The 23,724-nt window shown below is 35.0% G+C and overlaps 1 protein-coding gene across 3 annotated transcripts in view; it reads right to left on the bottom strand.

Annotated features, from left to right (window-relative positions):
• ANKS1B (ankyrin repeat and sterile alpha motif domain containing 1B) overlaps positions 1-23,724 on the bottom strand; it is a 1,301,363-nt gene that overhangs the window by 1,104,584 nt on the left and 173,055 nt on the right. For all 3 annotated transcript variants that reach the window (XM_011934483.1, XM_011934476.1, XM_011934469.1), the window contains exons 3-4: positions 17,426-17,582; positions 10,836-11,132 (exon numbers count right to left, since the gene is read on the bottom strand). In XM_011934483.1, the coding sequence (XP_011789873.1) occupies positions 10,836-11,132; positions 17,426-17,582 (454 nt within the window). The remainder of the gene's footprint in view (positions 1-10,835; positions 11,133-17,425; positions 17,583-23,724) is intronic.

Raw genomic sequence — 23,724 nt, forward strand, 5'->3', positions numbered from 1 at the left:
TTTAATAGCTTGGGAAAATCACTATCTCTGAAAATTCATATATCCTATGAGAAAAATATTAAAAACCTAACAGATATATCCATGTTGTGTGGGAAAAATTAAAAATAAAATACAAATTTTAAAAACCTAATACAGTTATTAGGAAGGTTAAATAAGATAAACATACAACAAATAAGATTTTTTAAGTGTTTTATTAAACTATAAAGTAATGACAAGTATTATCAATAATATTTCTATTAAAAAAGCAATTAGAAAACCTATTTTTAAAAGTAACCTCAATTATGTTAATATTAATTACATACACGTATATCCTTTACATTATTCCAAGATAAAAATGCTCTGTTAAGTAGAACTAATGTTTTCATACAATAAGAAGACACAGAATTCTTCAATAAAAATAGAAAATGTTAGTAGATGATAAACATATGTTTAGCCTGTAAAAATGAATCCGTTTTTACAAATTCAAGGTTGTTGTAATTAGCTTCTTTGGTAAGAGAACATAAGAACTGTCAAATGGAATGGATTGGTCTCGTAATTCTAAGGTAAACAGTGGTACCAAGAACTATTTATTGCTATCACAACGTTGTCACATAGTGTACAGAATTTAAATATGTCAAACCCATGGACTTTTCAAAATATAGATTAATTATGTAATAATTTCCTTCTTTTCATCAAAGATTAGAAAAATTTAAGAATATTTTGCCAAGGTGTAAAGTAAGATTAAAAAAAAAAATGTGCTCTGTGGCTTATTACACCCTAGACAGAGTCCGTGTCTAATTGTCTAATATTCTCACTAAAATGAGCACTATTCTGTATATCCCAGCATTCTGCCCCAAATCTACAACCCATAACTGGCCAGACCTTGAAAAATTCTATTCTTGTGAAATATTTAGTCCAAAACATTTTATAAGAAAGTAGAAAGTCTACAAAAAAACAACATTCAACTACGTGAACCCATCGGCTCCCATCCCTGGAGATTTCAGTCCTGCTTTTCTTACGGATTGAAATTCTCCATTTTATTTAAAGTAATAATTTTAAACAAACAAAATTTCCAAAATAATCATGCAGTTTATAACACAGTGACATTTCAAAACTTATCCAGTAACCACACATAAAGCACTCATAACATCTCAGCACCTTTTAGGGGGGAAAAAAAGACAAACTTCTGAACACAGTGATGAAAGCAGCTGTGCAAAAAGTACTGCAATGATATATATGTTAACATCAATAATTGAATTGTTGATGAAAGCAAAAGAAATTCTCTCATTGATTAGAAACGTCTATTAAAGTCAAGCCTTGGTAGCACCAAAGCTGAGTAAAACAAGATAAGTCACAGGAAAAAGGGAGAGAAGACGACGTTCATGTTTACAGCCCTGGGTTTCAGTTTCCCTTCTTTTTGGCGTTATATATTTCTGTGACTTCCATGGAAGCTCAGTTGTGCATTTAAAGGGATGTTTGTTATATTTTATCCAAAACTTAGGTTTTAAAGTCGTTTTTAGGTTGTTTTAAAGTCGTTTTTAGGTTATCTATTCTACCAGAGTGCCAAAACAGCAGATGGAAAAGGGAGGCAAAGATGTCAGAGCTTAGCTGCACTGGTTCCCCCTTCCAAATTTAGCACTCCAACCATAATCCTCCTGAAGCCTGCAAAAGAGAATGACGAGATAAAGGAAGACAGATTCTTGATTAAAGGAGAAAATAAAGATAACACTGATGATAAGCAATAAAGCAATAAAGATTGTGGTGACGATCAGTAGAGACAATAGCACAGATAGCATAAAACTGTGAGAAGCAAGACCCACAACTACTGTGACAACTGGTGAATACAGATAACCTTACTGGAGATGAAGAAAAAACAACTAGAATGGCATTTAACTCAGAAGTAAAATTCCCTAGTACCCTGTTCGGTACTTAGCCATGTGGGCACCTCTTGGAATTAAAAAAAAAAATCTTAAAAGATAACAACTCAACTTAGCATTTGTCAACAAACATATGATGTCTGAACAAGTTGGAAGGCAGCAGTTCTTTTGCATTAGCTAGACCACATCTAGAGGAGTAGGTTCAACTGTGGGCATCTAACTTTTAGGACCAATGACAGAATACAATGTGTCCAGAGAAGAAAGTGCCAAAGAATAAAGGACCCAGAAAAACATGGTGTCAAGAATAAAAGTCATAAGGATGTTTAAACTGGGAGGAAAATGGCATGAGAGAAATAGGGCGTGTCTTCAAATAATTCAGAATACCATTGTTCCTATTCAAAAGAAGAAACCTCCCTCTATTAACTGGGGACTTCAAGTCTTGGTCTTTACTCATTCTCTCTTCCTTCACTTCATATCAAAGGAAGCATCCTTCTCTTAATTAACACTAATTCTCCACTTGTGCTCTTTATTCTACCACTTTCTGCTTCTTCTTGGATTTTGATCATCTCTGCCTCTTGCATCTTCAAGGCAATCTTTCTCCATAAACATACACACTGTTCTACTATTTAAAAACACAACAAACAACCAAAGAAACTTCCTGTGAACCTGCTTTCACTTCAAGCTTCTATCCCCTATCTTACTTTTCTTTATTCCACACTTTATGAAGAGTCATCTTCCCTCTTTTAGGCACAATTTTTGCCTAGCTTTGTTACTGCTATATCCTCTGGCACATAGTAGGCACTCAATAAATATATGATAAATGAATTGATTACATGAAATTGTGCTGTCTTGGCATTCCTCTCATAACTGCTTCTTTACAGACCTCTTTTTCCGGAAACTCCCTAAATATTCTTTAATCAGCCTCTTCTCTCTCCCCACATTCTGTTTCTTGTAAGCCCTTCTATCTCATGGCTTCATCTCTTACTCCTCTGATGCTAGCCTCTTAGAAAGTTAGCCCCATTTAAGGAGCACATCCAAAGAGAGACCTCTCTGACCCTTCCGTTTCAATCACAACACCCAGTTTGTTTCCATTATAGCACTCACTGCAATTTGTCGTTTTTATGTGGTTTATGTGCTTATTTTCTGTCATCCCTACTAGTCTATAACTCCATGAGAGCAGGAAACAAATTTTCTTCCTCCTGGAGCACAGTGCCTTGTAGCGTGGCATGAGAAGGCAGGAGGGGCTAGGGTATCCTGATAGAGAAGCCAGGGTTCAGTTAAAAGTGAAAGAAAGGGAGTTGCTTAGGTAGTGAGTAAGATAAGTAAAGAAAGGCCTCCCTACTAAGGTGACATTGGAGAAGACACCTGAGGAAAGTAGGGGGAAGAAAGTCATAACGGTTAGTAAGGCAGAAGCCTGGAGGTAGGAGTGTATATAATGTGTCCCAACAAGAACAACAAGGTCACTGTGGATGAAACTAAATGAAGAAGGGCAAAGAAGAGAAGGTGGTAGCTTTAGAGAGACAGTGAAACTAAGTAATATAAAACCCTATCAGACACTATAAGGACTCTGGTTTTTGCTCTGAGTGAAATGGAAAACCAATAGAAGTGTTTTTGAGTAGGAAAATGAAATTACCTGACTGAATGGGATCACTTCTGGCTGTTTGGCTGAAAATAGACTGAAGGGAGTATGGTATGGACTGAATATCTGTGTACCCCAAAACTCACATGCTAAGGCCCTCACCTCCAGTGTGATTGTATTTGGATATATGGCCTTTCTGGAAGTAGTTAAGGTTAAATCAGGTCATAAGGGTGTGGCCCTAATCAAATGGAACTGGTGTCCTTATAAGAGAAAGAGGAAACATCAGAGAACTCTCTCTCCATTCATGCACAGAAGAAAGGCCATGTGAGGATGTAACAAGAAGGCAGCCATCTAACAAGCCAGGAAGAGAGCCCTCGCTCAGGAACTGAATTGGCCGGAACTTGATCTTGGACTTTCTAGCCTCCAGAACTGTGAGAAAATAAATTTCCGTTGCTTAAGCCACTCAGTCTATAATATTTTGCTGTGGCAACCAAAGCAGACAATACAGAAGCCAAAAAAAAAAAAAAGGAGGAAAACTATCAGGCGGCAAGAGATGATTAGGTCTTGGACTACGGTGTTAATCTTGAAGATAATGTAAAGTAGTGAAATTCTGGATACAGTTTGAGCACAGAACCAGTAGGATTTGCTGAAGAACTGAATATAAAATCTGAAAGAAACTGTAAAATTCTGGGTCAAACAACTAGAAGGATGGCACTGCCTTTTGACAAAATGGGAAAGACCAGGTGATATGCAAATTTTTGAAGAAAGGGGTACAGATGCTACATTTTCAGCTTTGGAAATGCTGAGTTTGAGAAGCCTATTAGTCATCTGATAGATACGTCCATTAGGTAATTACATACACAAATTGAGAGTTAGAGTGGAGTCTGAGATGAAGAAATAGACTTGGTAATTATCAGATAAAGATGATATTGGAACCCAAGAGATTGGATGAGGTCAATGAGGAAGTAGGTATAGACAGAGAAGAAAAGATGTTTGAGTACTAAGCCCTGGAACACTCTGATGCTTAGAAAGCATGAAGATGAGGGCAGTTGACTATGGAATAGGGACATGATAGATTACATTATTGGCCTCTCCTTTTATATGCTCTTTGCCATATGACTTTGCAGTTCTTTCCACTTATATAAGTTGAGTATATTTCTCTACCTCTTTATTTGAGGCTTGGTTTTGCTACCTGATTTAGCCAATGGATGGTAACCAACATGATGCAAGCAGAGGCCCAAACTGTGCTTGCATGGTTGAGTTTACTCTCTTGTGCACAGTCAATGGCCCCCTGCCTAGTTCCAGGAGGAAGACAATAGACACGTGGAACAGAGATCCCCAGGCTAACTTACAGCATCAAACATACTTCCCCCAGTTTCTTCAAGAAGTCACCAGTGAACTAAATGAAAACGAAAAGACAGTGGTATCTCAGAGGTCAAAAGAAAACGGTGGTTCAAAGAAGAGACAGATACTGACTTTGTCAGTGCTGATGATGAATCAAGTAAGAGGAGAAGCAGGAATCGACTGTTGGATCTAAAAGTATGTCAGTCATTAGACAACTTGACAAAGGCAAAAACAAGGACTTTTAAAAGAGTGAGGGAGCTAGAGCGGCTTCAAGAGAGAATGGAGGAAACGAATTGGGAACAATGAGTAAAAACAAGCCTTTCCAAATACATTGCTATAAAGGGGTCAGAGAAAGGGGATGGTAAGGAGAAGGAAATGTGAGATCAAGAGAGTTTTTAAAAGATGAGAAATACTATATCTTTGCATCCTTATGGAAATAGTACAGTTGAGAAAGAAAAAACTTATGGTATTAAAGACAGAAAATATTTGTCAGAGTTCCCAAGTAGACAAGAAAGGATAGGATCCAATGAACAAGTAGAGAGGAATTAGCCATAGATACAAACCTAAAAGATTCATTTAAAGCACCAGGAAGGAAAGTAGACACAGGTACGTTGGCAGATGTGCTGGTGGAAATTTGTGATTGCTTGTGGTTTCCTCAGTGAAATAAAAGCAGTATCATGATCAGAGAGGGATGATAGAGAAGGAGGTGTTGAAGTTTTGGAAGACAGATGTCGTGAAATTATCATCTAGGGAAATCAGAGAGTAAATGGATTATAATGGATAATTCTTGCTTATGTACATATCTTATTTCTGGTGCCACTATAAGCCTTTGAGAGCAAAAACTGTATCTAACTCAGTTTTGCATCTTAACAGGTCTTAGCATGGAAACTTGTACTCTTTATTATTAACTTTCTGTCATTTTACTTTAGTAGTCACATAAAGTCTAATTGGCTTAAGGTTGTACTAGTTCTTTAACTTTTCAAGTTTTGATGAGAGAAACTTACAAGAAACTCACACAATGAAAGCACTAGCATGATATGGCACTATCGCTACCTGGCTACCCAAAATCAAGTTCAAAATCCATAAAAATAATTGCTAACTTCAAGAGAAAATTGCCCATTCAACCCTACCTTCTTAATATCTTACTTTGACTGATTCTCTTTACTAAAAATATTTAAAGACTAAAGGGTTTATAAGTAAATATGATACGAAATTTGCCCAAAGTATTACTTAGTATTTTAAATATATGTTATAATTTAAAATTACTCAGAGAGTAATGATGCAGAAAATAAACCTCTAGAGCAAATACTAACATCAATGCTGCATTTAAAAACATATGTAGGCTGGGTGCACTGGCTCAAATTTGTAATCCCAGCACTTTGGAAGACCAAGAAAGGAGGATCAGTTGAGTCCAGGAGTTCGAGACCAACCTGGGCAACATAGTGAGACCTTTTCTCTACAAAAACTAAAAAAATTAGCCGAGCACATCAGCACATGCCTATAGTCCCACTTAATTCAGAAGGCTGAAGCTGGAGGATCACTTGAGCTTGGGAGTTCTAGGCTGAAGTGAGCATGACTGTACCACTTCACTCCAGCCTGGGTGGCAGAGTAGGACCCTGCCTCTAAAAAAAAAAAAGTAAAATAAAATCAAATCACATGTAATTGCTAGGAAAGGACAAGATCCTTAAAAACATCTATAAATTTTAAAGATTTATTCATAATAAGTTGAATGTAATTGAAGTCTAAAAGTACAATACTATAATTTACCAATTGGGATTACTTTTAATACTGCTAATTCCCAACAGGTTAGCTAAAGCAGTTTAATGAATATTAAATCTACTGAAACAATTTAAGGTTACTAGCTACATTGTTCACCCTCAGCCAGTGAGAATATCAACAAACCTACTTGATATTAAAAAATTTTGCACTGAGTCTGATGGGGAAATCTTGGTAACAATTAATTTGAGTAATAAAATTAAATATTCATCCCCCTCAACAATAACAAAAGCAAAATATCAACTAAGGCTAAATATAATATGGAAGATTCATTTCATTGAGATATATTTTAGTAAGATGTCAGTTCTACTTCCTAGAACTCTTAGAATGAGTGTCAATGAAAGAGGTTATAGCAACACAAAAGTTGCCTACCTTAGACATCACCCTGATGCTTCTGATTAGGTGTTCAAAGTGATCTAAACATATTGTCTGCCTTTCCTCTGATATGTGAGTAACAAATCCAAATGTGGTGAGGACCAAGCAGAAAATCTAAAGAAATGACACTGGCAATGATATAAAATGGTAGAATGAGGTCGGAGCCTTGGAGAGCATTTACCCCATCTAAAAGCACTCAAATTCAATATTTTAAAACACTCTTTAGCCAAATAATGCACATATGGAAGCTAAATGCCACCTAAAATTCAAAGTCCTGTTGGACTTTCAAAGGTCCTCTTCAAATGTCACTTCCATCAATGACTTCTCATGTTCTTCCTCTTAAAATCCATATTTTCCTCACCCGTAGATCCACAGCTCTTTGTTTCAGCATTTATTATATATCATGGATGGAAGTTATTCTTGCAAATTTTTTGTCTCCTCCACTAAGTGTGGGGCAGAGATAGTTTTGATTTTTTATTCTCCAAAAGCACAAAATACAGTGCTGTACAGAAAAAAAGGACACATTGTATATATTTATAAAATTGAATTTAAACTCTTTCCCTTCTGGTCATCTAGTACAAACCATGAAAAGATCTTGGTCAGGGATACCAAGAGGTTTACTGACCTCAGTCAGAGTGAAAGTCCTTGGTTATACTGCAGTCTGTGCAATCAAATTTTAAAATATTACAGAAGTGTGAAAGCAGTACATCTAGATTAGAGAAATTCAACATTTATACAATAAACATCTTGCTTATCATTAAACAGTTTTTAGGAAAATAACTGTGAGTCACCTACAATAGTAAGCGTACCTACTTATTTTCAATACTGCTTTGAGGAGAAAGACTGTTTTTCCTTATTAATATCATGGTTAGAAAAAAATCCTATGCTTTTTTGAGAGGCTGCCAAAGTTGAATAAATAAGAAATTGAGAAAAGATCTTAGGTTCAGGGTGCTAGCCTTAAATCTGAGATTGGAAGGCTTGAGATTTTTCTAAATTCAATAAAGAAAACTCTGGAAATACAGGATTCAATCTCTGAACAATTCCTAGGAAAAATAACCCCATTTGTGAGCATGTATTCCACCTGGAGTGTGTAAATTATTTGCAGAATTTGCCACATTTAGTCCCTCTGGGTGTTCACACCCTTTTACAATTCACACCCTCTTCTAATCCAGAGGTAGACTCTATTTTCCCACTCCTTGAATATGGGTTGCCTTTATGACTTGCTTCAGCCAAGCAACATGGCAGAAGTGAAGGTGTGCTAGTTCCAAGCCTAGGCCTCAAGAAGCCTTGTACAATTCTGTTCTCTCTCTCAGAACCATGCATGCCATGTAAATGAGCCCAGGCTGACCTGCCGAATCATGACAGACAAGTGGTAGTCTCACCTATCACCCTAAACAACATCCAGCCAGCCTCTGAAACAGAAACACATAACTGACTTGCAGTTGATTTCACACGCAAGAGAACCCAGCCAAGACCAGAAGAACCATCAGTTGAGCTTAGACTAAATTGTCAATCACAGAATTATGAGTTAAATAAAGAGCTTTTGTGTGTTGCGGGAAGTCAGGGACCCCAAACAGAGGGACCGGCTGAAGCCATGGCAGAAGAAAATAAATTGTGAAGATTTCATGGACATTTATTAGTTCACCAAATATTTTTATAATTTCTTACACCTGTCTTTACTGCAATCTCTGAACATAAATTGTGAAGATTTCCTGGACATTTATCACTTCCCCAATCAATACTCTTACAATTTCCTATGTGTCTTTACTTTAATCTCTTAATCCCATCATCTTCATAAGCTGAGGATGTATGTCTCCTCAGGACCCTGTGATGATTGCGTTAACTGCACAAATTGTTTGTAAAACATGTGTGTTTGAACAATATGAAATCGGGGCATCCTAAAACGGAACAGGATAACAGTGATTTTCACGGAATAAGGGAGATAACCATAAGGTCTGACTGCCTGCCAGGCCAGGCAGAACAGAGTCATATTTCTCTTCTTGCAGAAAGCAAATAGGAGAAATATCGCTGAATTCCTTTCCCAGCAAGGACTAACCCTGGGAAATGAATGCATCCCCAGGGGGAGGCCTCTAAATGGCCACTCTGGGAGTGTCTGTCTTATGCAGTTGAAGATAAAGTATGAAATACGCCCTGGTCTCCTGCAGCGCCCTCAGGCTTGCTAGGATTAGGAAATTCCTGCCTGGCGAATTCTAGTCAGACCGGTTGTTGCTCTTGAACCCTGTTAAGATGTTTATCAATGACAATGCGTGCCCAGCGGGACACGGAACCTCATCAGTAATTCTAATTTTGTCCTGGCCTTGTGATCCTGCTCTGCCTCTCTGCCCTTGTGATCTTTTATTGCCCTCTCAAGCATATGATCTTTGTGACTCACTCCTTGTTCGTACCCCCCTCTCCTTTTGAAATCCCTAATAAAAGCTTGCTGGTTTTGCGGCTCAAGGGGCATCATGGAACCTGCCAATATGTGATGTCACCCCCAGAGGCCCAGCTGTAAAATTTCTCTCTTTGTACTCTTTCTGTTTATTTCTCAGACTGGCTGACACTTAGGGAAAATAGAAAAGAACCTATGTTGAAATACTGGGGGCTGGTTCCCCCGATAATTGTGTTAGGCTATTAAGTTCTGGGATAGTTTGTTTCACATCAACGGCTTACTAATAAGGGGAAGTCACAATATGACAGAAAGCAAAAAAGTCTCTGGAAGATAAGAATGCTGCCATTAACTTAGAAGCCAAGAAATAACCATGAAAGGAGGAAACAGCAAAAAAAAAAAAAAAAAAAAAGACTTATCCTGGAGTTGGGGCTAACTTAAGACAGGATACCAAAAATAGGTTGTGGCCAGGCCGAGTAGCCCACACCTATAATCCCAGCACTTGAGGATACCAAGGTGGAAGGAATGCTTGATCCCAGGAGTTCAAGACTAACCTGAGCAACAGAGCAAGACCTCATCTCTACAAAAAATACAAAACTTAGCTGGGCATGGTGGTATATACCAGCAGTCCCACCAGCTTCTGGGGAGGCTGAGGCAGGAGGATCACTTGAGCCCAGGAGGTGGAGGCTACAGTGAGCTGACACCACGCCACCCACCACCGCACTCTAGCCTGGGCAACAGAGCAAGACTCTGTCTCAAAAATAATAATAATAAAATATATTAAATTAAATTAAATTAAACTTTATAAAGTAGGTTGCCCATTCTTGCAGAAAAACAAAACCTATCCAAATCCTATTCTTCCTCCAAAGCTCACCTCAAATCACACCTTTTCCATTTTTTTTTTCTGATTGCTCTTAGGCATAGTGATCATTCCTTCATCAGTTATGTATAGACAGTACATTACAGTGGAAAGAGGCCTGGACTTTAATCAGTAAGTCTAAATTCACATTCCAGTTTTATCAACTATGTGTCCTTAGGCAAATTTCTTAAATCTTTGAATCTGATTCCTTATCTCTTCACTGAAATTTAATAGTTGTCAATCCCACAGGACAGCTGTGAGAATTGAATTCTAAATGTGTCAACATGCTAAACACAAAGTACATACTCAACAATGTTAAAGTGAATTTTGTTCCATTCATTCATTAAACTCTGACTGGATTCCTACAGTATATTAGGCTGTGTGCTAGACACTGGGACAAAGGAAACAATTACTAATGATACCACACACAACTGCCATCTACTAACTTCTCATGTATATAGCCCTCAAATTAGAATGAGGTTAGAGATTATGCCTCTTCCTATTTCCCAAAAGTAGGTGGTATAGTACCCTGAATTTAGTAGTTAAAAATACTTGTGAACAATTTGATTAAAAGATTTCTACATACAGGTTTTCACATTTGAATCCCAAGGCCAAGCAACAGCATCATCACTTTTAAAGCATAGCTAAAAGCAGACTCACTTGACAGCTCACATCCATTCCTGCCTCCAGCAGCACCTGCACGACTGCTTTGTGGCCATTGCGCGCAGCAAGGTGAAGTGGCGTGTGCTTGCGAGTGTTGCAGCTCATTAAGTTAGGATGTGCACTGATGATCATTTTTACCACTCTAAGCCGTCCGTAGAGTGCCGCCAAGTCCAAAGGTGTTTCCAGCTTGCTGTTCCTAATGGTCGGGTCAGTGAGCTCTTCTAGGAGAACAGCAACTACTTCTGAGTGTCCATATTGAGCTGCACAGTGCAGGGCAGTTTCATTTTCATTGTTCTGTTTAAGACAAAGATTTTTAAAAAGGGACATTTTCAGAAATTCAATTTGTTATCAAAATCTTAACACAGTAATTTAAAACCTGCAATGCTTTGAAAACGTAAGTTAAAATTTGTCCATTTTAACAAGTATACCTAATGGAATTTTATATTTGATAAAAGTATCTAGGATTCATTGAAACAAAAATATTTTTTATTTTTATCACTTTAACAGAAAAAATCCAACATTTTCCTAAATCATATATGCCAACTTTCAAAAATGATAAATGATTTAGCCATGTTTGTCAGAGGCCCTCCTGGGTCCAGATGGACAGTGATGTCTGCACTATGCATCACATCTTTAGACATTTATTAATGAGAGAGATCAGTAACAATTATAACAGACTTTTAAGAAACTGGCTTTCCAAGACAGATGAGAAGGTAAATTCTTGGTAACAAAAGATTTATAGAACGTTTTCCCAAATTAAGTTTCATTTTATTTTCCATGTAATTACAAATCGTTGCTTCTTTTGGAAAGAAAATGAGAAGATTCTGGCCTTAAGATATAAAAGTATCTTTTTGAAACATTATCATGGGTTGCAAGGATGGACCTAGACCAATTCCCAGATAAGTTACTAGGAGTATCACAGTACTACATGTCCAGCTTATAAGTATTTCAGTTGAACATCAATGAGATTTTCCTAGAAATTTATCAAGATTTTTTTAAATGTTAAGATACAGAAAACTGAACCCAGTTGCAAGGCAGAGGGACCCTTCACACTATTTGAGCAATATAGGTAGATGGTGTATAGGTATGTCAGGTGGTGAAAGGGTCAGGAGAAAAATGAACAAGAAATTTTACTAACAAAAAAGCAATGACCCTAAATGAGGGTTCTGGAAACAAAGAGCAGCTGCCACCATCAGAGTTATCATCATAACTAATACTATGTTCTAGACACAGTTGCATTTTATATATGTTTACTCATTTAATCTTCATTATGAGACAGATATTATTATCATTATCTCCATTTTACAGATGAGGAAACTGAGGCACTGAATAGTTGAAAAACTGGCCTTCCATTATACAGCCATTTAGTAGTAGGACCGGGATTTGAACACAAGTAGCCAAGACCCAAAGTTGGTGTTCTTAACCATCACACATACCACCTTCCAAAATAAGAACTATTACTACTACTATTTGTTAAGTGCCTAAAAACTTTATCTATTGTCTCATTTAACTCTTACAACAATCCTCCAAAATTTATATTAAAATTATCTACTTCATGGACAAGGAAACTAAAATACAAAAAGGTTAAATTACATGTCCAAGTAGAATTAAGATACTCTGCAATCTATATCTGACAAATCCAAAACCAATGCTCTTTCCACTATACCATGTTGTCTGCCATGTGTTGCTATGTTGTCAAAGAAGAGCTGGGAATTAGTGATCTGAAAGCAGAATTTCTCAAGACTTTGCTCAGAAAAACACCAATCGAGAACAGGAAGTAGCTGTTTAGACAGATGTTCTGACTAAAACAAAGGACAAAGAGGGTTCAGACCCAAACAAATCTTAATGTTCTAGAAAGTAACTCAAGCTTGCCCTGGATGATAGAAGAATGTAAGTTAGTTGAGAGTCTAGAGGGAAGATTTGAAAATTTAAAAAGGAGTAGAGTGACAAAGGGAAAATAGCACTAGAAAAGGCCTTCTTACTACTTTACCTTGCAAATAAGTATCAAGAGAGAACATTTGAAGGTTAAACCCAGAAGGAAAATCTACTCTTTAAAGATAATCAATGAAAAGTTAGGACCTGTTAGATGGGGAATCCAGCTGCGGGTACTGTTTCTTCCATTATTTGTCAGAAGGCATTCTTTACTTGGTTTAAAAGTATTACTATAATCTACTTCTTCATAAACATTGATCACATACAGGTTTAGACTCCCTGGTCTTCTTACCTGTTTTTCTTCTCAAAAGAAGACATTCATACAGCCAACAGACACATGAAAAAATGCTCATCATCACTCGCCATCAGAGAAATGCAAATCAAAACCACAATGAGATACCATCTCACACCAGTTAGAATGGCAATCATTAAAAAGTCAGGGAACAACAGGTGTTGGAGAGGATGTGGAGAAATAGGAACACTTTTACACTGTTGGTGGGATTGTAAACTAGTTCAACCATTATGGAAAACAGTATGGCAATTCCTCAAGGATCTAGAACTAGATGTACCATATGATCCAGCCATCCCACTACTGGGTATATACCCAAAGGATTATAAATCATGCTGCTATAAAGACACACGCACACGTATGTTTATTGCGGCACTATTCACAATAGCAAAGACTTGGAATCAACCCAAATGTCCATCTGTGACAGACTGGATTAAGAAAATGTGGCACATATACACCATGGAATATTATGCAGCCATAAAAAAGGATGAGTTTGCGTCCTTTGTAGGGACATGGATGCAGCTGGAAACCATCATTCTTAGCAAACTATCACAAGAAGAGAAAACCAAACACCGCATGTTCTCACTCATAGGTGGGAACTGAACAATGTGATCACTTGGACTCGGGAAGGGGAACATCACACACTGGGGCCTATCATGGGCGGGGGAGGGGGGAAGGATTGCATTGGGAGTTATACCTGATATAAATGATGAATTAATGGGTGCTGACGAGTTGATGGGTGCAGCACACCAACATGGCACAAGTATACATATGTAACAAACCTGCACGTTATGCACATGTACCCTAGAACTTAAAGTATAATAAAAAAAAGAAAATTAAAAAAAAAAGAAAAAAAAAGATTATAAAACAGCCAATCTTATTACTTCACATCATGAAAATATGATACAGATATATACCTCCTGACCAACCCAAATTTCCCCCTGGTCTGAAAGAGATTCAATCTGATTTTTCAAAATATAGTATCTCTTTGAGAAAAGAGAAAGGCCAATTATGAAATAATGATTCCTCAAAGGCCTCTCTCCTGTTCCAGAGCCCCGAGCCTAGGAAATTACAAGCGCAAAATTGAAAAATTTTCTAATAACACTAATTAGCGCTGTTCAAATCTCAAGGGAAAATATTTCAATCATTCAAGATCTACTCAGTAGAAAATGTTCACAGATTTTATCCATGATCAACACATACTTGGATTGTCACTTCAATGGATGCCACAATGGTGGTACTTTTATAAGAGCATGATTGTGTATTTGTGTATGCTCACAAGTGATCTAAAAATCTAATTTGAAATAAATAGGCTGTGATGAGGCACTGATTAATAATTGCTAGTATGGCTACACAGAATATTCTTTAAAGGTTTTCAATTCCTTCTTTTTTACCAAATGGGTATTCTCTGAAAAATTAGGACTCTTCCAGATAATGGATGATAGAACAAAACTGGCTGACAAAAGCCATTTACCAAAAGTTCTTGCTTCAGAGTAAAACATCTAACAAGAGTTGAATTTGAGTTTTGGTGAATGGCAAAGGCAATGAGTTTTTGAGATAAGGCCCCTCCGGGTTTTGCCCGAATGTTAAAGAAAGAAAAAGAGGAAGAGAAGGTAAAAGGGAGGAAAAGATGAATGAAATCTAAAGAAATTGAAAATTTTCAATTTAAAGGAAATTTAAATAGCAAAAAGGAAATAATCAGATGATGAAAGAGAAGGATGTGGCAATTATAAAAACCGTAATCCAGGGCGAGTCCACTTTGTTTAGAAAGATGAACAAGACCTAGGCTGAAGTGTTAGCATGTCAATTACTTGATCTCTCCAAATTCATCTTATCTGTATAATGAGAATGTTATTTTCCCTATAAACTTTATAATGTAGTTTATAAACCAAAAGAGACAACATATTTTAAAAATGCTTTGTAAACTTTAAATATTAAAATGTAGAATAGAAGTATTTTTAAAGAAAGCTGTATTAGAAACCAAAACTTTCAGAAATCAGAATGAAGCCCTGACTATAATGCATAATTTTAACATAACATAATGTATTACTGGCTGAAAGCTTAGGCTTTAGATCAGAAAAACCTGCGTTCAAATACTGGCTGCATTTCTTAGTAGTTGTGATGTTATGGTCAATTTACTCTATCTCTCTAAGGCTGTAACTCCATATATATAGTAGCAACAACAATCTAGGTCTTAGTAAGATAATGTGGATGAAGTATTTTGCACAATGCCTGTCATACAGTAAACAATCCATTAAGCGATAGGATTTAGGATGACAAAACCAACGTACTATGGTGTAAAGGGCTCTGGAGTCAGAGTCCTGAGTCCCAGTCTCTGTTTCAGTCACTCAGTAACATGTGGCCTTCGACAAGTTGTATAGTTTTACAGAGCATGATTTCTCAACTATAAAATGGGAGTGATATTATCAATTCAGAGGATTATCGTGAGAATTAATTAAATAATATTTTACAGGTGAAAGTGTTTAGAACAGTGCCCACTTTACCTTATGTCTCAATAAATGTTAATTACCGTGTTTATTTATTTCCTTTGTTGTTTAAATACATAAAAGTTTATAATTAACAAAAAGACTCAGTCCTACTCAGAAGGAAAAACAAAAGCTAAAATTAAAAGTTATCTATAAAAATAAAAATCCCACATCAAAAAATTTAGGAGAAATGGCATAGAATGGGAAAACTATGGTCAGCATGAAAAGAGTATATATATATATAAAACAAAAAAAAAATACTGAAATTACGGTATTAAAAATCATAAGAAAGTTTCAACTTGTTGCCAATAGAAACCACAACACAAAGCAATAGAGGTGGACAAAGAACTTTGAATACAGTCTCCTTAAAAAGACACTTTTTGTCATTTAATTGATCTGTTCAACATTACCAAAAACAAGTATTTCTCTTTAAACATACAATAACTTTTCACTTTCAAATGTAAATGAATACTATATGCTATTTCTTATTTTCATGTCATTTAAAAACATCTTGTTTGTAAAAACTAACATCTTCTTGTTTAACCTTGGATTGATTTTCCATTTTATTATTTCAGGTGTGCTTTGCGGTATTCAGACAATTTTAAGAATAACCACCAGATGGCTCATCTCATAAATGATCTAACTTTTGGTTTTCTGAGGAAGAGAAGAGCATTGTCATAAATTTCCTTTTGGCATGATATGATGATACAGATAGCCATATCTGTCACGTTTTAAAGACTGGGTGCATTCTTGTTAAAAATTCTGCATTTTTGTAACCTGTAAACATGGAAATTTTTATTGTGATAAGTTTTAATAAGACACTTTTGCAATTAATAAAATGTTTTCCTGATTAGTCCTTTCAACAACTGCATATATATTTTCATTGAAAAAATATGTAGTTTTCTTCCCTTTGCTGTTTACAGCGATTGTTACTTTTTATCCTTCAGTCTGAATTTCAAAGTCCGGCAAAGTCTGCATCCCTTTGAACAATATGCTAATTGTGCTTTATTAGATATGCTTGCCCTAAAGTTACCTACTTGCATTGACATTGGACAACTGCCAACCTGCAGCTTAATGCCGTGATTGTAATTCAATTGTTGGACTGCCTGCTGGTTTTCAAATACAGTTTTACAAAATGGGAACAGTAGGGGGCATGCAGAGCTCAAGATGTTTGTTATCATACTGTATTAGGGGACCATATTTTGCTTTCTGGAATCTGTGGTCTTATCTGTTTAGAATACTAACAATGGTATTCTTTTTAAAATATGTCCATTATGTGTAATACAGATACTGTGTACTTACAAATACATTGTCTGTCAGAATCATACTGCTGCTGTGTTTTATTCAACTTATTCTGGGCCTATGTGTTTGTGTGTGTATATACCTATCAAAAAATTTTAACTTAATATGTGACAAGCAACTGTATATGCTATATTTCACATTTTGATTCACCAGAGTACTTAACTGTGCAAGTGCTAAGTAAATGGTAAAGCATTATGCAAATGATAGGCATATCATTGTTTTAGCATTGAAAATTGTATTAAGAAACATTCTAATTCTCATTACAAACATGAATTCTGTTCTATCTTTAAATATTCAATGGCTATAAAATGGCTGATTATATAAGACAGGCAAAAATATCACAACTACTTCCTTTATGTAGGATTTTCCCATTAACAAAGTATCTTTACAAATGCCCAACTTAGTCCCTACACATCATATCCAAACACCAAAGAATTTTTCAAATTTCTCCTTTTAGGAAATTCAGCAACGGAAAGGCCTTTGAGCAGGGTAAAGAAAAAATAATCACATTTTCAATATTGCTTTGCCTTTGTAAAACTAGAAAAATTACATCGTGAGCAAACATTTAGCAAGTGCACCTGTTCATTGACCCTGGAATGTGACGGTCCATGATGTATAAGAATCTTCACAATTTCCACATCTCCTTTCCAGGCAGCCAGGTGAATAGGAAAATACCCTTTATTGTCCGCTACATTTGTTGATGCCTCATACTGAAGTAGTTTGAGAACTATGTCCCTAAGAAGGAAACAACAACAACAAAAAAAATAGGCTGAGCAAGACAAATTGCATTAAATAGATAATTTTAAAACAATACTAGATGCTGGCTGGGAATTTAGAGTAATCATTGAAGGTACTAAGACATAAAATTGGGTTTCAAAGTTTTTGTATACTCAACATTTGGCTATTTTACTTACCTGGAAAACCATCATCCCATGCCTCACATACACACACACACACACACACACACACAGAGCGTGCATTGACTAACCAATTAAATTACTTAATAGAATTCATATAGGCAAAATTTAACTTATTTCATTAATTAGATGAGTTAAGTAAAATGAAGAGGATACCAACTCCCATTTTTTTTAAAGAGGTCTTTCCAGATAGCCTGTATCTGATATTTAGCTTGAAGGAAAAGTTGAAGTTACAAACATACTCCTTGGTTTACAAAAAAAAAAAGTTATAACACCAAGACATTTATAAAATTTACACATCATTCCTACACAGAATTGGAATAAGAGATTTAAGGGGCATGTAAAAGAGAAAGAAAGTGCAGTATGTAAGGGACACTGACAAGCTAACTGTAGTACTAGCCCAGGGTTAAAAAATAATTTTAAAAAATTTAATAACTTCTCAGTGATGGCACACAACACACTTTGAGTATGTCTTGTTCCTACTTCTGTATTCCTTCACCTTTCTTCTTCAAGCATAAAAAAAATTTCAAAAGGGAAACTCATTTAAAAGACAAGTTCCACCATTAATGCAATTTCAACACATAATCAATATATCCTACCTAAAAAATTTTGAACTTAATCCCCACCAGCTTTTCAAAGTAAAAATCCTGAACTGCATTACTCAACCTTAGAAAGAATTAATTAATAATTGTTAGCATACATTATATCAAAATATGTATCAACAATCAAAAGCAGTAATTCTAAACAAAACTGTATTTTCATTTGGATGCATTTAAGAAGCAAATTCTATTAACTCACTAAATGAAATGCTAGTCAGACACATATAAATATATATATATAATTACAATATATAATAAAGTTTCTTATATACAACAAATCACTAATGGGGAGAGTGAACATAACAGAAAGATTTACATTTAAATATTTCATAAAATCAGACTCTAGATGCAAATAACAAATGAAAAAATTTGGAGGAAATTTGAATAGAAGCAAGGTTAGAATTTTGATAGCTCACAAGAAAAACAGGTATGACATAACACAAAGTTTTGGTAAATGGTAAAATATGCTGTACAGAATGTGTCCTAAAGTCACAACATTTGACTTAATTGCTAAATGTAGGAAATCATGATGAAAAAAAAAAACAAAAATATGTTGTAGAAATATTTAGAAAGTTCCAAGGAATCCTAAATTGTCTGATGATATAATTTCTGAGAAATTAAGACATAGATTTTAACATTTCTCTTTGAAAAACCAGCATTATTTTACAAGATCTGAATTTAGAAGACTTGGATTTGTGTCCCAGCTACGCAATCTACCTTAGGCTGTGATCCTGGAGAAATGATAATCACATACCACATAATGATAATTTGATCAACAACAGACCACCCACATATATAATGGTTGTACAAAAAGATTATCATACCTCATTTTTCCTGTACCTTTTCTATGTTTTGATATGTTTAGATACATAAATACTTTATATTTCTATCATGTTACAATTGCCCACAGTATTCAGTACAGTAACATGCAATGGGTCATACCATGTAGCCTAGGTGTGCTATATGTACTATAGGCTACACCATTTAGGTTAGTGTAAGTGCACTCTATGATGTTCACACAATAATGAAATCGCATTATGAGACATTTGTCACAAAGTATCCCTGTCATTAAGCAACACATGACTGTACTTAGTCTCATTTTATTTTTCTTTTCTTTAGGAGATACTATGATAATAATGTCTACTCAAAACTGGTAATAGCATTAAATAAGATAAAAAGAATTCACTCAATAAATAGTAAAGCACTATACCAATATTAGCACTTGTCCCAAGTAAAAACAAAGTACTTTAAAAGTGAAATGAAATGCTTATAGCAAGTCACCTTTGAAAAAGAGAAACAGAAAATCAGAAGGAAACTTAAAGGTTATCTTCCCTGTCAAGCAAGGGTTGTTATACGGGGTCTTCCATTCTGACATAAATAAATACATAACTTCAATGAGGTAATGAGAATTCAATACCTCTGAATAACAAAAACAGATAAGAAAAGATCTGAAGTCCCAACTCTCTACTATTTACAAACTTGGTTACCTTGAGGAAATTAAGTAACCTGTGTCTCTCTTTCAGATATTGTGAAAATAGAATTTAGAGATTACATCTTGGTGCCAGTTTCAAAGAGTTATGGTGTGAATCAAATGAGAGATAGATATAATAGTAAAATTATGTATACAATCAAAAGTTGTTCTCAAGGCAGATTGTTGCAATGTTAAACAATTCCAGTGATTCCATTTTAAATAAAATATTTCAGCATTTAAAAGGGAAAATAATACCAAAAGAAGTTAGTCAAATTAAATACCTGGATCTAAAACGTAGAATTTAGCCTACTACAAAACAGACTTCTCCAAGTTACTGTCAAAGACAACTGTGAGAAGAGAGCAATTTCATTTCTTAATACATAAGGAAATAAAAAATATATTCTGAAACTTCTTCTCCTATAAAGCATTTCCTTTCAAGGAGAAAACAGAAAAAGAAAGATTGATGGGATAATCAATTCTATTTCCTTTTACTCTTGTTCCAATCACTTAGAATTTCATTTGTTCTTTGGCTCAAATTTTATTGACATTTTCTAATAATGTATGTGATCTATATTCACTCTTATTTATCAGGAAGATTTATGACAACAGTGAAAAAATGTCTATTTTGAAAACTGACTTACTAATCATTTGTATCTTCTAGTATTACCACCATCTAATATCTAAATCAGAAAAGAATAATCTGTATGTTTATAAAATTGCCTTTGGAAAACACTAAGATCCTAATTACACACTATTTTTATTTAAGTTTTGAATAACGCATTTATTTTAATAAATAAATATTTTGTTAAATGTGCTTATTTTTATTTTTATTTCAATAGTTTTTAGGACACAGGTGGTTTTTGGTTCCATGGATGGGTAAGACTTTAGTGGTAAATTCTGAGATTTTAGTGCACTCATCATCTGAGTAATGTACACTGTTTCCAGCATGTTGTGTTTTATCCTTCATTCTCCTCCAAACCTCCCTCCACCAGTCCCCACAGTCCATTATATCACTCTGTATGTTTTGGCATCCACATAGCTTAGCTCCCACTTATGAGTGAGAACGTATGGTATTTGGTTTTCCATTCCCTAGTTACTTCACTTAGAATAATGGCTTCCAGTTCCATCCAAGTTGCCACAAAAGACATTATTTCCTTATTTTTATGGCTGAGTAGTGTTCCATAGTGTATATATACCACATTTTATTTATCCACTCATTGGCATTTAGGTTGGTTTCATATCCTTGCAAATGCAAATCGTGCTGCTATACACATGCATGCATGTGTCTTTTTCATATAATGACTTCTTTTCCTTTGGGTAGATACCCAGTAGTGGGACTGATGGATATAATGATAGATCTGCTTTTAGTTCTTTAAAGAATCTCCATACTGTTTTCTATAGTGGTTGTGCTAATTTACAGTCCCACCAGCAGTGTAAAAGTGTTCCTTTTTCACCACATTCCCACCAACTTCTATTTTTTTTTTTTTTTTTGACTTTTTAATTATGGCCATTCTTGCAGGAGTAAGGTGGTAGCTCATTGAGGTTTTAATTTTTATTTCCCTGATGATCAGTGATGTTGAGCACTGTTTCATATGTTTGTTGGCTGTTTGCATATCTTCTTTTGAGAAATGTCTATTCAGCCCCTTTGCCTACTTTTTGATGGGATTATTTGTTTTCTTCTTGTTTATTTGTTTTAGTTCTTTGTAGATTCTGGATACTAGCGCTAATTTGCAAATATTTTCTCCCACTCTGTGGGTTGTCTGTTTACTCTGCTGATTATTTCTTTTGCTGTGCAGAAGCTTTTTGGTTTAATTAGGTCCCATTTATTTATTTTTGTTTTTGTTTAAATGTGTTTATTTTAAAATTAAAATTTAAATTTATTTTCAAATTTTTGTTTAAATTGAGCTCTACATCTTATTCAAAGATATCAGCTAATGAATTGGCTGAACTCAGATTTCTAGTGTTAAAACATATTTGTGAAACATAAAGTTGTATCTCCAATCAAGTAAGTACCTGTCAGTTTTACTGAGTTATAAGTAGAATAAAGTATTAATCAACAAATTATGATTAATCATTCTTATGATATATCCATATGTATCAAAAGTAATATGAACTAAATAGGCCACTTTCATCCAGGCCCATTAGGAACAATTTAAATTTCAGATATAATATCTAAATTAGAAGAGTAGTTAATATAGTGTAGTACCAACTTAGTATTTTTTATTGATACATAATAGTTGTATATATTTGGGGGATGCATGTAGTATTTTGATATATGCATACAACGTATAATGACTAAATCAGGATAACTGGGGTATCCATTGCCTCAAACGTTTATCTTTTCTTTGTGTTGGGAACATCACAATTTCTCTCTTCTAGCTATTTTGAACTATACAACATTGTTAATCAGTCTACTCTACTATCAAACACTAGATCTTATTCCTTCTAACTATATTTTTGTATTTTAACCAAATCTCTTCTCCCCGCCCCACTTCCCTTCAAAGCCTCCTATAAACACCAATTAACTTTCTACTTCCATGAGATCTCCTTTTTTCAGCTCCCACACATGAGTGAGAGCATGTGATGTTTGTCTTCCTGTGCCTGCCTCATTTCACTTAAGATAATGATCTCACGTCCATTCATGTTGCTGCAAGTGACAGGATTTCATTCTTTTATATGGTTGAATAATATTCTATTGTGTATATGTGCCATATTTACTTTATCCGTTCACTCGTTAATAAGCAGGTTGATTGCACATCTTAGCTATTGGGAACAGTGCTGCAATAAACTGGGGAATGCAGATACCGCTTTGATACCCTGATTTTTTTTTTTTTTTGGGATACGTACCCAGCAGGGACATTGTGAAATCATATAGTAATTCTATTTTTAGTTTTCTAAGGAACCTCCATACTTGTCTTCCATTGTCACTGTACTAATTTCATTCCCATCAATAGTGTACCTCCATTCCCCTTTCTCTGCATCCTTGCCAGTAGCTATTATATTTGTCTTTTCAGTAAAAACCATTTTAACTGAGGTGGGATGATACTGTGATTTTAATTTGCATTTCTCCAATGATTAGTGAGGTTGAGCATTTTTTCATATGCCTGTTGGTCATCTGTAAGTCTTCTTTTGAGAAATGTCTATAATCTTTTGCCTATTTTTAATGAAATTATTTGCTTTTTTGCTATTGAGTTTTTTAGTTCCTTATACGTTCTGGCTATTAATCTGTTGCTGGATAGATAGTTTTCAAATATTTTTTCCCTATTCTGTTGGTTGTTGAAGCTGGGAAAACTGAATAACCATATTCAGCAGAATGAAACTAGATCTCTGTGTCTCAACAAACACAAAAATTCAATGAAAACAGATTAAAAATTTACATCTAAGACCTAAAACTATGAAACTAGTAGAGGAAAACATTGGGAAAACACCTCAAGACATTGATTTGGACAAATAATGTTTGGGTAAAACCTCAAAAACATAGGCAACTAATGCAAAAATAGACAAATGGGATTACATCAAGTTTAAAAGCTTCTACACAGTTTTTTTTTTATTACATCAAGCTTAAAAGCTTCTACACAGTACTTTTTAAAATTATTATTTAGGTTGAGCCTTATAGCTTATTCTAAGGAATCCACAAATGACACATTGTCTGTGCTTGGTTACCTGGCATGTAATATTCACTCATTGATTGATGAGCATTTGGGTTGGTTCCACGATTTTGCAGTTGTGAATTTTGCTGCTATAAACATGCATGTGCAAGTAAATTTACTAATGTAACCAAATACCACCTGGAGCCCCATAACTTACTGAAAAATTAAAATTAAAAAAATATATATTCATTGGGACTGTGAAAAAAAGAAATATTAAGTTATGTTGTTAATCAATATCTG

This window comes from Colobus angolensis, unplaced genomic scaffold, assembly GCF_000951035.1.
Source record: "Colobus angolensis palliatus isolate OR3802 unplaced genomic scaffold, Cang.pa_1.0 Scaffold10, whole genome shotgun sequence".
Lineage (NCBI taxonomy): Eukaryota > Metazoa > Chordata > Mammalia > Primates > Cercopithecidae > Colobus > Colobus angolensis.